This window comes from Talpa occidentalis, unplaced genomic scaffold (assembly GCF_014898055.3).
Source record: "Talpa occidentalis isolate TD23 unplaced genomic scaffold, MPIMG_talOcc4v2.1 talOcc4.16, whole genome shotgun sequence".
NCBI lineage: Eukaryota > Metazoa > Chordata > Mammalia > Eulipotyphla > Talpidae > Talpa > Talpa occidentalis.
This window is the reverse complement of record NW_023601653.1, coordinates 33,071,004-33,088,106: the sequence shown is the minus strand read 5'-3', so window position 1 is coordinate 33,088,106 and position 17,103 is coordinate 33,071,004. Positions and strand designations below refer to the sequence as shown.

Genomic DNA, 17,103 nt, shown 5'->3' with positions numbered 1-17,103 from the left:
AAGATATTGTGCTAGATATATTGAAAGGGCACATCTTCTCCATTATTTTGTTTACAAGTCTGAAGTCTGGAATTGGCTAGATCACCATGCAGTCTGCCCACCAGGAAGCTCTTCTCAGCCATGTATCCAAAAGATAATTTGGGTAGAAGACTAGTTGAATAGCATTTGTGGGTCTACTCTTCACATATTAATGTAAGCCTGTTTAAAAACAGTTTATAAGTTGTTTTTTTTTTCTCTAATAATTGGGGTGTCGTCTTTCATATTTCCATCATATGTATCTTTAAAATTGAAAGTTTGTGAGAACTTTTTCTAGGAAGCCCCTTTAAATACATCTTTGCCCAATTAATTTCTTTGATTATTTTTTCTCTTCTCCATATCTTATAGTCCATTGATACCTTTCTTGAACACTATTGATAGTAAACTTGTATATAAAGTAGCATAACTGAATGCTGCCACTTATGTGACATTCAGGTATTTCATAATTCTACTAGTTCATTTATAGAATTACCAAACACCTAAAACAAGCCACTCTTTGTGCTGATTTCTATATTTAAGATATTTAATCAATGAAATAAACTTCATGATATTAGCATTTAAATACTACATATCAGTTTCTTATATTTTCTGTATTTTACCTTCAATGTAATGGTTTCAGTTAATAGGAGTGGATGAATTTAAGATTTATTTTGGCTTCCAGTAGACCAGCTATACCTCTGTCAGAAGCTGTTTATTTATGGAGTATGTAAAAAACTCAGAGCCATAACCTCAATCAGACTGTTCATAGATATATTTGGATGACAAAATTTGGCATGGTAAATCTCAGAGGATTAGCCAAATGATAAAACTTTAAGGGCATTTAACTACCTCATTGTTATGTGACTCAAACATTTCTCTAATATTTATGCAGGATTACCTAGTAACAATGGCCACTTCTTTTCCTTTAGAGTGTGAGTATCTTTCTGCTCTGGTAAGTTCTGCTTTTGAGCTCTGCTCTTTCTCTAAAATTCATAGCTTTGCTTGGAAGATAATTATTGGGAAAAAAAGAATATCTCTGTTCTTTTGGCTGTAATGGGTTGGAATATGGTGGGATATTGTCATCTAAATATTTCTTGTGGTCTGATTAAAAGATAAAGTTAGGGTGAGTGCTTCTTTAGAGTAAAACTTGGCATTGATTACATTCTAACTGTTTACAAGATTGGCCCCACTTGAAGGATTTGAAACACACTGTATTATTGAGGATGACTAATTAAAATAAATACTCAAAACAAAGGTTGTTGCTATACTTTTAAGAGAGTAAGAAGCATTTGTGGGAATCCTTGGCTTCTTTACAGAGCTAAAAATTCATGTCACCTCACAGGCCTGGAAATAATCTAATTTCTCACAGTAAAATTATATATTTTTTGTTTGTTGCTAAGCATTTTGCTGGCATTCTTGGTCCTAGTTGACCAAATATTTTTAGGAATTAACCCATATTGACTCACTAACTTTTATTAATTAGCAAACATTTATTGGATGCAAACTTTTTGCTAGTTTCTCTATTATAGTTGGGCAACACTTGGATGAATAGCAAACACCAATGTCCGCAAAGTCTCACAATATTTTTAATCAATTATTTAAAATTTTTCAGAATGTTACTTTATAGCTTAGAATGATTAATTCTCTTCTACCTATCTCATGAATTAAATTTTTCCTCTCATTTTCTAATTGTGTGAGCTTATTTCTCCATCTTCAAAATATAAATGAAAAACCTGTGTTGTTTTTGTCACAGAACAGTTTTAGGAATCAGAGAAATTTTTATTCTTAGATATAATTGCTATTATTAAGTACTTAAGTATAATGATATTATTTTTGGGATCCAATAATTGCTTTTCAATGGAGTATATTGAGAATAACATATTTTTAGCACATCTATTCCATTTCTGAATGACTATGAAATACTAATATTTTAATATTTTGAACTTTATAAACATATTGTTAGTCTAGATTTTGAATTCTGAATTGTGAAGAATTTCTCTACTATTTGTACAATTAAATTATAAATATTATGATAACTTAGTTTAAAATACAATAATAAGTATTAAGAAAAAACATGGAACTTCTTTGGAATTGGCTAACTTTCTGGGCCTTAATCTATGTGCCTTAATCTATGTGGAGTTGTTTGTGTGTATTCTGAAATCTTTCAAATTTTGAAAAATATGTATTTTCATTAAAAAGATACGTATTTCTATGATCTGGCAACAAAGTATAAAGTTTTATCAGGCTAGGATATTGATATCACTAAATCATTTAATCATTAAAGTACAAAATATGTTATTTACTAAATACCACTCACCAAAGTATAAAATATGTTATTTAATAAATACCACTCATCAAATTAAAAAGAATCCTATTACAGAATTAAGCCCATTTGAATTATTACTTATTGATAAATTAAAACTATATAAAATAAATTAGCCACTTAGTCACCTTCTGGGAGTTGTATAGTTTACTATTGGAATTTTTCTAGACCTGAATAGTATAAGAAAGTTTCCAGAAATTGAATTCTGCTTAAAATTATTTGTCAGTTTATGAAACAAGTATTATATAGTGTCTTTATTAGCTTCTGTGTCTGCAAAATGTTAGAGATTTCTCATGAGGAATGTAGAAAGATGTATCAAGAACAATTAGCAAATTTAACGTTATGTGTCTTATCAGTTTATCAAAAAAAATTAAGTGTGGGGATTGAGGAAAATGTTCTTACCACTGAAGGAGAGATAGGGTTATTGAAAAGATGAAGAAACTATTGTCTTTCAGCAGCTTACAATCCACATAGAGGATCCTGAAGTGACTTCTAGAAGAGTGGGAATTAGTATATGTTAACTAGCATAGGATGGGAAGTAAATTTCCTCCATTAAATAATATGCTTCATCAAGTTTGGGACTACTTATTTCATCATTTTTCAGCATTTAACCCAAATTATAGCAGACATGAGCTGTTCAATAATAAATTTAAGTTTCAAAATTAACAAAATTATGAAATGACCATTTATGTAAGATTATAATGGTTTCTATCTCTGCATTAGGAACTCATTTATTAAACCAAATAGGATATTGAAATTAAAAATCTCATACTATACTGGATAAGTGCGTGGAGGAAAACAGAGGGAATAGTGTATAGAAACCCTGTAAAATACAGGGAAGCTAAATGATATGAATATTTGTAAAGGATATATGAAAGCACGTGACATATGGTAATTGTTCACACTGATTTTGGGGGCTGCTAAAATCAGAATGAGATATGTAATTAGACAACCTGTTCAAGATTGTGATTGACAGTATTTGAATCTTTTTTTTGTGATTGTTCAACATGACCCAGAATTATCATAATTAATGAAAATGCTAGTGATTGATGGTAACTTTAATTGTATCATTATTGCTTTATCTTTAATGTTTCTGAGTAACTGCAGACGGTTCAGAATTTGTATATAAGGCAGTACTTTTTGCATTCCATCTTAGCATTTTCTCTTGGCTGTAGCACATCTTGGATAATATGAGACATGACACATTCAGCTTGAATGTTACTAACAATACATAAGGCAACTGACGGATGTAGTTATTGAAGAGACTCCCAGTTTAACCTACTCCCTCTGTATTAATCAGGCTTACGAATATAGCTGTTCATGAGAACCTGTGCAAAGAGTTATTTGGGATTATGAGAGGCTTATAAAATCATCCAAGATATTCATACAGAACTACAATTGCTATTTTTAGTTATATTTTGAGGGTAGTGGATGAACTGTGGTTGATAGTTAAATAAGAATACATAAAGCACATTTCACCTACCTATTGTAATGCTTGTGTGCAATCATACAATGCTGTCTTATCAATAGAGATCCACTTAAATTATTGTACCATGTTCTTTAAAAGATTATGTGGACAAATAAACTGGAGAAGTATTTAGTATAGTATTTGTTTCATTTTAGGTGTCAATAATGATTATTTTTATCATTCTTTTTTTTTTAAGATTTATTTATTTATACAAGAACCTGGGTACAGGCCAGATGCATGGGAGGGTGAGAGGAGTCACCAGAGTGGGGAACAGAACAGGCAGACTGACAAAATACACCGCTGAGGGGAGCAGAGGGCTAGACAGGAAAGGTCTGCTGTGCCATGTGGGATTCTCACTGGCTGGCCAGGATCGAACCCGTGCTGCAGAAGCTATAGACAGCTTCACTGTGCAGCACTCAACCACCTGCGCTACCAGGGAGGCCCTATCATTATTCTTTAATACCTACTGTATCTATGGGTGTTGACATAAGTTTGACTTTATGTTAGACACCAAGTCACATAAATGAAACATGATGAATATTTTTCTCCAATAGACTCACCTTTCTTGTTTATATTCTTGATCACATTTCTCAGCTTTAACTTTTGACCTGATTTCAATAAATCATGGAGAAGTAAAAAAGCCAACTCATGCAATATTAGCTATACCTATACCCCTTTTCTACTCTTGTGTGAGTAATTTGAAAAAGGGGTTCAGATCAGTAATGATTTATGTGGCATTTTGTTAAAACTATGAAATCTTAACAGCCTTTATCTCTTGTAGTATAGATTTCACTTGTTGTATAGATTTTTGGAGAGGTGAAACATAAGTTATACATTATAGTGTATCTTTTTTCTTTATGATAGATCAATTGAGGTTGAAGCAACATGGTCACAGACAGTGGAAGTATTTTTACCCATATTTTTCCCTCTCCTTTCTACTCTCATAGTACATTGTTATGCCACAATACATTGCCCATTGAATGACATTAACTAATTGTCCATGTACTGCATCCCTTTAAATGGGAGTTGCTTAGAGTCAGGAATTGTGTCCCATTTGTGTTTGTTTCCCCAGTGGCTAACAGAAAACATCCATCCATGAAGCAGTCGGCAAATGTGCATGGAATTAGGTTATGTCATTCAAATTATTTTCATTCTTATTGATTTGACTCCATAGAATTAAAAAAGTGCCTTTTTCTATCTTCAACTGAATATTACATTACTAAAAACTGGAATAAAACATTGTTTCACATCAAAATAATGACCAAATGAAATATCTGTATCTATTCGATATCTTGTACCTGAATCTACATATATCTATGTCTGTGTCTGTACTTACGTACATATCTACATTTAAGGAAGACATTTTGGAATTCTAGAGTAAGTACGTCATTGGATCAACACTGGTACTCAAAAAATTGAACTAAGCTTTAGAGAAATAATTGGTACAATATTCCTATCACAAAAATAAAGTCCATATTGTATGCTACTTGTGTAGGAATATGCAGTAATGCCCTATTTTTGGTTCTGGTTACTCCTAACTCTAGTCCACTTTCCACTGTTTATTCATAATTCTCTCTCTAAATGTAGATCTGATGATGTCACCTCTTAATTGTAGCTTCCTAATTTGCCAGGGAGGATCCTTGATGATTTTGTTCTTGTTTATCTCTCAGTGATAATCACTAATCATTTATCCCATTATCCTCCCTGCCTTCTGCCACATAAAATTCTGTTTATCCCCCCAACAGACCATGGTGTTTCAGAGCTCTATGACTTTTCCCAGATAATCTTTCTGTCCAAAATGCCCTTTTCTGCTATATCTTACTAGAAAACTCAAGTCATCCTTAACTCAAACCATCAGTTCAGAAGATTTTCCTCTCCTGGCAGAACAAATCACACTAAATCCGACACTTGCTTCCATTTTTACATATAGCAGGTGGTGGTTTAATATTTGTTTTCATTTTTTTCTCTCCCACTACTATAAAATCTTTGAAGGTCAGGTTGTGTCTTTGTATCTCTTTATCTCCAGAACCACTCATACCATCTGGGATACAGCAGGTGCTCAATAAATATATGTAGAAAAATTCTTTCACCTTCACAACCACACATGTTTGCAAATGAGGTTGCTGGAGACTGAGAAGATTGAACAACCTGCTCAAAGTCATACAGTTAATGAATGGCAGATACTTTACTTCTAGTCCAGGGCTTCTTCACCAACTTTTGCAGTGTGCCTATTTCTCCACAAAAATCCAAAGAACTCTTTATGCTTAAATCCATCCTCTTAGAAAATTGAGTCCTCGTGGCTGCTGCAGTGTAACCCATGCCTGCCTGAGACATGGGTTTTCTCTGTTCTTTTCCCGTCTGTGAATACCTCACCACTATTTGAATTGGCTCAGGCTTGGCTCGCATCTTCTTTGTCTAGTTTGATGTGTTTGACTTTCTCTGATCTCAATTGAGATTATTCTTTGATTTTTTTTCCTTTTCTTTTCCCGTGATCACAGTCAGTGTCTGCCTGGCATTGTCAGTCTTCTTACAGGAACTTGCTGATATCCCCACTTTTCAGTAGTACTTCCTGCTTTTTCACTCATTAACATGACTATTGCTAGACTATCTTTAACCCTTCAGATCTTGACAGGTCCAGGCAAAAGCAGATTTAAAACATCAAGGAATATAATTTCTCAGGTGTATCTAATGCTGTGATAAGAATTATTCATAATTCCCTTCACATATATTGTTCAAGATGAATATATAAGGTACTAATAATGCTGTAAGAAACAATAAAAAGAGAGGATTCTTTGAGACTTCATTTATGTTTTTAATAGTTACAACATATTATTAAAAGTTGCTCAGCAATTTTTCCTTGTTTTTTTTTTTAATAAAGATTTATTTATTTTTATACAAGAGGTAGGGTACAGGCCAGAGGTGCGGGAGGGTGAGAGGATTCAATAAAGACAGAGCGGAAAGCAGAACAGGCAGAAGGACCAAAATGCACTGCTGAGGGGAGCAGCAGGCACAGGCACGACAGGAGAAGTCTGCCACGCCATGTGGGAGTCTCCCTGGCCGGCCGGGAATTGAACCCAAGCTGCAGAGGCTGAAGACAGCTTCACAGCACTGCGCTCAACCCTCTGCACCACCAGGAAGGCCCTGCTCCTTGTTTTCAAGTCAGACTTTTACTTTCTGTAGCATATTGCTTTGTTGTGTGTTCACAGTTACATTCCCCATAACTTCTCTGAAACTGATCTTTCTAGCTTGCCTTTCAAATGAAACTTTTCTCCATTTTTTTCATTTCTGTCAACTGCTCCTCCCACTTTTTCTTAATTTTAGGTCAAGAGACTTTTTAAAATTTCATCAAGTCATCTGATAGTTATTTCTTGGCATTTCCTCTCTATTATCCACTAAGGAGACCAAGACATCCAGGGCATCAATGTTGGGTAATTGTTCATTGAAAATCTTTCTCAGATACAAGAGTCCTTCAGCCACACTTTGTTCTAATACAGGGTCCCCAAGTCTCCATTTAGTATAATAGTCAGGTCCTGGCCCTCATCTGTACATATATCAAGCCACACTGTATTGCACAGATAGGTTAATTTTTCCAAATTATGGCTTCTATTATGTTATTATGCCTGTTACTGCCTATTTATTAAGAGCAAACTGTTTAGTCTACTAGCAATTCAAAAAGCAGCTTTTTTTTCATGTTTCCTCCATCTGGATTTGCCCTTTTTTTTAAGCTACTTCCCTCATTCATCCGAGTAACCCTTCATTCTTCAACAGCCCACTTTAATGTCACTTCTTCTGTGAAGCCTTTTCTGAACTAATTAATCATCTCATTCTCTGTGTTGTATAACATCCATCATATTATAGTACAGTGAGCTGTTTATCTTATACTTTTGAGTTCTTTAAGGTTAGGGACTAGGGATGAGTTACATATTTATTCCCAGAGAACAACATTACTCTGGCATAGAGTAGAAATTTGATTCATATTTGTTTAAACAAATGAATTTTTTCTTTTACATTTATTATTATCAATGCTGTACATTTATGCACACTTAACTCTGAAAAACCTTTGCACTATTCTTCAAAAACTCAAATTCAATATAATTTTGAAAATAGTACACTACAAAATATTATATTAAATGTTACTGGGACTGTTTTAAATGTAAGTACACATGTAGCAAATTTAAGAAGTGTATATACCAGAGTGGTAGGATTTATTGTTACTATTAACATCAGTCTTCTTTCAACAGATTTTAAAGTTCCTCATTTTGCTTATTGTACTGGCTTTTGCACATGAACAGGGTGCTGTGACTGAATGAGTTATAATTTCATGCACCCTGTTCATCTCCTGGTTCAATACTAGTTGACTCTGAGCATGAGTTCAAATTAGCTAGAGCAGTTTAAACTTTGCAGTCTTTAATCTCTGTGAAGATACTTCTCAGGTCTCCACTATCTAGGGGCTATTTAGTTTTTGTTACCTCTTGCAACTTTTTTTCTTTTCCTCCTCCCTTAGTGAAAGCAGGAGGTCAGCAGGACTAATGACTGCCAACATTTTTGTCAACAAGATCCAAGCTGGTTCTTTAAAGCAGGCTTAAAACAAAACAACAAAGAAATACTTTTCCTTTACACTTTATTTCTAATGTGACAAATCAGCTTCTATTAAAGCAGAATACTAATGTTTCAACATTCAGAGAATAGAAGTCTCACACTTTTCCCTACTTTATGGTAATGAATTATTAACACCTATTGATTTCCATTTTATGTCTATTATTCTGAATGCATATATATATAATATCTTTGGATATTCTATTTTGATGGCTATAGTACCTTTTGTTATTTGTTGTGATTTTTTTTTTGTTGTGATATCTTAAAGTTATTTCAGAAAATTTGTGTATGTGTGTGTAAGAGAGAGCGAGCATGCACACTAGTGCTAGTGAGAGAGAAAGGGAGTGTCAGGGAGAGAGAAAATGAGCAGTTAAAAAGGTATCAGACATAAAATGTGTGAATAACTAAGAAACACAAAAAAGTCTAAAATTTAGTAGTACACTTATATTAAAATTCACTAAAATGGTTATTTAAGACTGAAATGTAGTCTTGAGCCTCCAGAAGGGACAAGCAAGAAAAGCTTAGTCAGTTTCACTTATGTGTCCCACTGTCCAAATTAGCTTTAACCACTGTTGAAGCTTAGAGTCTACTGTTTTGATCTATTTTGGACTCAAAGAAATCCATTGATTTTGTTTCATGTGCTCAAATCAACCACCTCTATTGGAGAGTAACTTAAGGGGCATTTAATTTACTGGGTTTTCTTTAGAGTTCAGTCTCACCACGTAGGCTGATGTAACAATTACATCAAGTGTACTTACAACAATTAAATAACACACATTCTGTTCATGTTGTCATACACATTCTGTCATAACCATGAATCACCTATGATATTGCCTCGTCTACTGTATTGCAGGAAAAACAGAGATTTCTCACGGATGTTCTGCATGAAGTCATGCTGCTAGACGGCTTGGCCAGTTCCCATCCAGTATCACAGGAAGTGCTACAGGCAACTGATATTGACAGGGTGTTTGACTGGATCGCATATAAAAAGGTGGGAATAGATAAGACCCAAGTGCCAATTGGATATTTCACTAACCTGCAGTAACCAAACTATTTCATGCTAGATATATTATATTCTTCTTTTCCTCCTGGCAGATAGAAATGGACTGTGAATTAGAAAACAGAAAAATGAGGGTCATGTCATTTTATGAGATAGGGCTTTGCTTTATAAATCAGTAAAATGGAGATGAATATTTGCCAAATAATGCATAGAAGTATTCATGAGTAAGTGTTTGGAGACCTGATACAAAATTGCTGCACGAATGGTGTTATGTAAATGTCAGTTATTATTATTATTATTATTATTATTAATAAGAGAGTTGACCTATATGGTGACAAATTATGTTTCACGAATGTCCTTTAAATGTTTGTTTATTTTGATTGGTTGATTCAGATGGGTATAGGCAGTGACATGACATATGTATTTTACAAGCATTATTTAAGGACAGTTCTGGAAATTAGTTAGCATAATGAAATTTTAAAGATTAGATTCTGAATGGAAAAGATTTTGAACCAATGTCTAAAACATAGAAATAAGGTACATTATATACTTGTTGTCCATGGTATTAAGATTTTTGGATTAAGATTTTTAAGATTAAGATTGTTCATTTTATTGCCATATCTTAGTTGGTCTTATCTTAACATGAGTATGCCCTATGTTAAGAATTATTAAGTGCTTACCAAGTATTAACCACTGAAAGGTGTATACTAGTTCTATTCTTTATTTCTATGACATTGTATTTTTTAAGATTCGACAGATAAATTATAACATACAGTATTTGTCTTTCTCTTAATTATTTCACTTAGTGTAATGTCCTGATTAATCCATCCTGTCATAATTGGAGGGATTTCCTTTTCATGACTGAATAATAATACTTTCTTCATCCATCCATTTATCAAAGGACATTTAGAATGCTTCCATAACTTAACAATTGTGAATAAATGCTTGATGAATTATGGGGGTGCAGATATCTCTTTGATATTTGATTTATCTTCCCTCAGATTTATATCCAGGAGTAGGATTGCTAGATCATTTGATAGTTCTATTTTTAATTTACTGGAGAACTTATATTTTGTTTTCCTAATGGCTGTAGTAATTTAAATTCTAACCAACAATGAATAAGTGTTCTCATTTCCCCATTTTCACCAGCATTTCTTATCACTTATGTTTTTTGATAATAGCCATCCAAAAAGCTGTGCAGTGATAGTTCAGTGTGGATAACTCATTGTGCTTTTAATCATTTCCCTGATGATTAGTGATATTGAATGCCTTTGCATATACCTGTTGGTGATTTGTATGTCCTCTTTGGAAAAATGTCTCTTCATGCCTTTTGAGTGTTTTTTAAATTGGAATATTTGTATTTTTACTATTGAATCACATAAGTTCTTTGTATATTTTGCATTTTAACCCCTTATCAAATGCATGGTTTGAAAATATTTTCTATTCTCTAGGTTGATATTTGTTCTCTTTATTGTTATTTTTTTATTGAGTTAACATTGATTTCATACTGTATATGATTCAGAGGTATAGTTTCATACCTCTTTAGATGTATGTTAAGACACCATTCCCAATCCCATGGTATCCATACCCCTCCACCATAATCCATTTGGAACCCTCCCCTGCATATTGCCTTTTAACTTCATTGATTTATCCCTTGTTGGGAAGAAGCTTTTTAATTTAATATGGTTTACCTTCTTTTTGGTGTTTATAGAGAAATTATTGCCAAGTCAAGGATCATGTTTCAAATATCTTCATCCAGAAGGCTTACAGTTTCAGGTCTTATATTTAAGTCTTTAACACATTTTGAATTAAATATTGTGTATGGGGTGTGGCAGGGATTTTGTTTCTTTTGCATGGGGATATTATTTTTCCTAGCACATCGACTGAAAAGACTATGCTTTCCCCGTTGCATGTTCTTGGTAGCTCTTAGGAAAATTTGTTGACCATATGCATGGATTTTGGTCTGGGCTCTCTGTTATTCTTCACTAGTTCAATATGCCTGTTTTTTTGACAGTCAAGTACCATCCTGTTTTGATGAATATAGCTTTGTAATAATCAGAAAATATACCTTCAGGCTTGTTCTTTCTTAGTATTGCTTTGATTATCTGGGGTCTTTTGTGGTGCCTTGTTAGAAGTTTTAGTTTTTTTCTACTACTGAGAAAATTACATTGGAATTTTGAAAGGGATTGTATTGACTCTTTAGATCACTTTGGCAAGAATAGGTTTTTTGATGATATTAATTCTTCCAACTCATGAATATGAAATTATCTTGTGTGTGTGTGTGTGTGTGTGTGTGTTCTTCAACATCTATCATTGTGTCTTAAATTTTCAGTATAGAGGTCTTTCACCTGCTTGATTAAATTTATTTTAAATGTGGTCATGTATTGCTTAATATTGGAGCTACATTCTGATAAATGCCTCTTAGGTGATCTCTTTGTGCAGCTATTATAGTGTATAATTACTAAAACCTAAATGGTAGAGCATATAACATACCTAGGTTATATGGTATAACCTTTTGGGACCACTATCCTATTTGTGGTCCATCATTGACCAAAATATCATTAAGTGACACACAACTGCATTTTAATGCTTTTCATGCATTTGCAAATAGAGCTGCTTTATTTCCCTTTCAGAAGGTCATTGTTCATATATAGGAAAACTTATTTCTATATGTTGATCTATTTTATCCTGCAGGTTTACTGAATTCATTTATTAGTTCTAATTTTGTTTGTGCATAGTGTCTTTAGGTTTTTCTATATATAATGAAATCTTTAAACAGTTGTAAGTTTACTTTTTGATTTGGGTAACATTTCTTTTTCTTGCTTAATTTCACTGGCTAGACCTTCTATTATGCTGAATAGAAATTATGAGAATGGGCATTCTTGTCTTGTTTCTGATCTTAGAAGAAAACTTTTTACTTTTCACCATAGAGTCTAATGTCATCTATGGACTGGTCTTCATTTCTATCATGTATTTTTATGCTTTTTGTATTACTACAACTGTTGTCTTTATTGTGTGTATTCAAGTGATGATAGGATTCATCCTTTGAAATGAAGACTGTTCAAGAAAAACATTTATTTTTTTCTTTAACAGCATGTTGAGATATAACTGAAACAATGAATTGCACATATTTAAAAGATGCAATTTGATATATATGTATATACAATGAAATCATTACAATCAAGTGAATGAACATATCTATCAATATGAAAATTTTCTTATGCTCTTTTTAATCCTTCCTTCCATCTTTTCTCCCTCTTCCATTGACTATCTTTTCACTATAGATTAATTTGCATTTTCTAGAATTTCACATGAATGGAGATATAAGTATATATATACATTTTAACCTGCTTTTTGTAACTTTACATTATTTTTGGGATATATTTATGTTATAGAATATATGGATATACATAATTTGTGTATTCACCTAGATATTTCAGTTTTCTAGTTGGTGGCTATAACAAATATAGCTATTATAAACATATGTGTGCAAATCTTTAAATGAGTATTTGCTTTATTTCTCTTATGGAAGTAGCTAGAAATAGACTGTCAGATAATACAATAGTTATGTTTATTTAACATTTTAAAACAACACTAAACAAAATACTTCTACCATTGTATCCTGGTACTTTTCCATTGACAGGGTAATCAGAGCTACAGTTTCATCACATTTTCACAAACACAATCTGGGCATAGTAAGTCTTTTAATTTGAGATATTGTAATGGTATCTCATTGTGCTTGTAAATTATATTCCCCTAATAACTAGTGATACTGAGAATTTTTTTTTTGTTTGCTTTTTTCTTCTTGTATGTCTTCTTTGGAATAAGCTCAGTTCAAGTCCTTTGCTAACTTTTACAAAATTGGGTTGTTTGTTTTCTTATTGAGTTTTGAGGGTCTTATATACTCTGACTACATGTCCTTTACCAGATATCTGATATGCAAATACTTTTAACCCCAAATTTTCACATGCCTTTAATTTTCCTAACTGTATGTTTGTAAATGCAAAAGATGATTACAGAGAGTTAAAGGGTAGGGACCAAATATCAGATAATAAATTTTGTGGATTTGAATTTAAGAACTGTGAGTGCATTTGAAGAATTATTAAGTGATTTTCAATATGGATAGACTCAAGAACAGTGTAAGAAGGGAAAAAAAAAACTTCTAGACAAAGACAGACTGTAAGACTCACACTTGAAAGCAAACCATAGATCTGAGATACTCAGGAGGTGGGGAGACGGGAGAGTAGAGAGCAGGGGACAGGGGAGAAGAGCATGGTGAAGTGTGCTGGAGGACTATGGGTTCTTTGGTGGTAGGAAAACTAGGGTGACTACACCTGAGGAATACAATCCTATATTGTGAAACAAATAAAGATGTTTAATATAAGTAAATAAATTACTGCAACATCAAAAAAAAGGAAAAGAAAAAAAACTTCTAAAATTACATACATATTTTTAGAATGGGAAAAGGAAAAATAAGAACTAGTCAGTAAAAACAGTTAGATGCAGTGATATAATAATTTTCCATTTTAATAGTAAATTGAACATGAGGGTGCTTTTATCCTAAAAGTGTAATGGAAACAGGAAAATACTGTCATTGATAAAAGGACTGGAAAAGATGGATTGAGATACTCTCTTTGCTCTAAAAGCACAAAGGGAAATAAGAATCAATGACCCAATGACCTGGATGATTAAAGTGAGTGAATGCTCATTAAATTTACATATGATGTCAAATGGGAGAGGATTGCTACAAGCTTGGGAGAGAGGAACAGCTTTCAAGTGACAAGCAACTTTTACAAGGATTCTTTAAAAACAAGAATACATTTTAGCAATTCTTATATCAAGGTTGATATATTCTAGAGATCAAAGGAAATTGCATAGTGCAAAAAGAAAGACTAAGCAGAGAAAAAGGGGTCATGATGAATAAGAATATAAAAATGAGGGAGGGTATCAAAAAAGATTATAGGTCTACCATTTTCATCTTTTGTTCCTTGTCACAACAGACTTTCTAACCAGAACACCATGTCCACCAGGCCATGCTAAGTGCACACAGAGAGACCCTACTGACTATTTAGTATAGGTTGTTTGTGTAGAAAAAAACAAGGTAGTGCTTTCCTTTAAGAATATAATATAGTAGTAGACATAGATGATGAAATGAAACCAGTTATTATATTAAGAGTAAAGGTATTTCCTCTTCTGAGAAGTTTCTTTTTAGCTCTTCTGCCCATTTTTTGACTGGATTATTTTCTTTGTTGTTGTTGAGTCTCATCAGCTCTTTGCAGATTTTTGTGATCAGTCCTTTATCATTAGTGTTGTGTACAAAAATGTTCTCCCAGTTGGTGGGGTTTCTCTTTGTTTTTGTTATTGTCTCTTTTGCTGTGCAGAAGCTCTTTAATTTGATGTAGTACCAGCTGTTTATCTTTGCCTTCACTATCACTGCTTTGGGTGATGTGTCTGGAAATGCAAATGGCCAACAGGCATATGAAAAAATGTTCAACATCACTTGTAATCAGGGAAATGCAAATCAAAACTACCATGAGATACCATCTTACACCAGTGAGAATGACACATATTAAAAAAACTAGCAACAATAAATGTTGGCGAGGGTGTGGAGAAAAAGGAACTCTTCTGCACTGTTGGTGGGAGTGCAAACTGGCCCAACCACTATGGAGAGCTGTGTGGAGATTTCTGGACCTACTAAACATAGAGCTTCCATATGATCCAGCAATTCCACTCCTAGGTATTTACCCAAAGGACACAGAAACATCAATTCCAAAGAGCACCTGCACACCTATGTTTATAGCAGCACTATTTACAATAGCTAAGTTTTGGAAACAGCCCAGATGCCCCAAAATAGATGACTGGATCAAGAAGATGTTGTACATATATACCATGGAATATTACTCAGCATTTAAAAAAGATAAACACATGCAATTTGCAGCAACATGGATGGTGCTGGAAGGGATCATGCTCAGCGAAATAAGCCAGAAAGAAAAAGAAAAATACCGGATGGTCTCACTCATAGCAGGAATCTAGAAAACTTAAATAAGGGACCAGGAAATTGAATAACTATAAGAAAGTGAAAATCAACAAAAATTATGAACCAGAGACACTTTTTGTGGGGTGTGGGGAGGGAGGGGAGGGATTGGGGTCAGAATGGAGGGGTTGAAATTGTATGGGGAATATAAAAATAAAATTTATTATTAAAAAAATAAATAAATCTTAAAAAAAAAGAGTAAAGGTAAAGGGCCTCCCTGGTGGCACAAGGTGTTAAGCACCACACTATGAAGCAATCACCAGCCTCTGCAGTACGAGTTCAATCCTTGGCCAGCCAGGGAGCTACCCACATGGCACAGCAGACCTCTCCTGTCTTGCCCGCTGCTCGCCTCAGCAGTGTACTTCGGTCAGTCTGCCTGTTCTGTTACCCACTCTGTCTCTGGTGAATCCTTTTCCCTCTCCTGCCAAACCTCTGGTCTGTACCGCAGTTCTTGTATGCATAAATAAATAAATCTTTAACAAAAGAAAAAGGAAAGGTAAAGCACACTAATTATTTTAATGAGAATTTACTGTGTACAAAGTATTTGTGAAATGCTTTGCCTGTATTATCCCGTTTACTCCTAACAGAGAACTTGGAGCATAGTCATCTATCCTGTTTTACTTATTAGTTTGAAATTTATTTATTTAATTAATTGAGGCAACATTAGGCTCTCTTCCCAATCAGGTATCACCCCATAGTGCACCCACTGCCAAATCACCAGTTGTTGTCCACCATAGTGCATCGTGCTTCCTCTGCACTTTATTCTCGAATCTCTTCCACCCCTCCTGCTCTGAATGCTTCAGTTCTGTAGTCAGCTTTCAAGAGTTAGTTTTTAAGCTTGTCTTTATCTGACAGTTAGTTATTTCTCTGTATTCTCTATATCCCACATTATTAATGATACCATCTGTTATTTACCTTATTTAAGAAACTGAGACTTAAGAAGTTCAGTGATTTCCCAGGGTCAGATATCTAACAAGTGAACAAGCTAGGATTTGAGGTAGGATATAACTCCAACTTATGTGTTCTTATCTTTAAAACTTTTCACAAATAAATATATCTCAAGGGACGTTATGATATGAGCCATCTCGGTGGATGGCAACTCCAAATTCTCAGGTCATATTTGATCCTCTCTTTCCTTCATTCTATTTGTCAGGAAATCTTATCTCTTCTGTCAAATTGCTTCCAGAATCTGACCTCTTTTCACCACCATTACTGTTGCCATACTGATCTGATCACCACCATTTTGCCACAGTGATTTCCTAAAAGTTCTCTTTGCTTTTCACATTGCTTTCCTACAGCCTTATCTTTTTTTTCATCAAGCACTCAGGATAATCTTTTCACAGCTTAAAATGGAAACCCTATAATGTCTCCCCATAAACTTCGAATAAAATGTGATCATATCTTTAATGACCTCTGAGTGCCTGTCTGATCTCTCCTTCTTGCTCTCCATGCCTCTCATAGATCCTCAAGCCCAATTCCATCTTTTATTCTCTGACTTCACCTCTTATTCCTGCCCCTTTACCTAGAGTATTCCTGCTTCACAGCTCTCTTGGTTTTCCTGAAATCTAACTAAACACATGGCAATAGACCCTTTGAATAGATTTTTTTCTCTGTAAGGAAAAACCTTAATCCAATTATCATTACAGTTTTAACTTGTTTTCCATGAA

General features: G+C 33.7%; 1 protein-coding gene across 1 annotated transcript in view; it reads left to right on the top strand.

The window, feature by feature from the left end:
* TRHDE (thyrotropin releasing hormone degrading enzyme) overlaps positions 1-17,103 on the top strand; it is a 371,478-nt gene that overhangs the window by 228,596 nt on the left and 125,779 nt on the right. Inside the window, 1 exon segment of the mRNA XM_037513975.2 lies at positions 9,256-9,393. Coding sequence (XP_037369872.2) covers positions 9,256-9,393 — 138 coding nt within the window.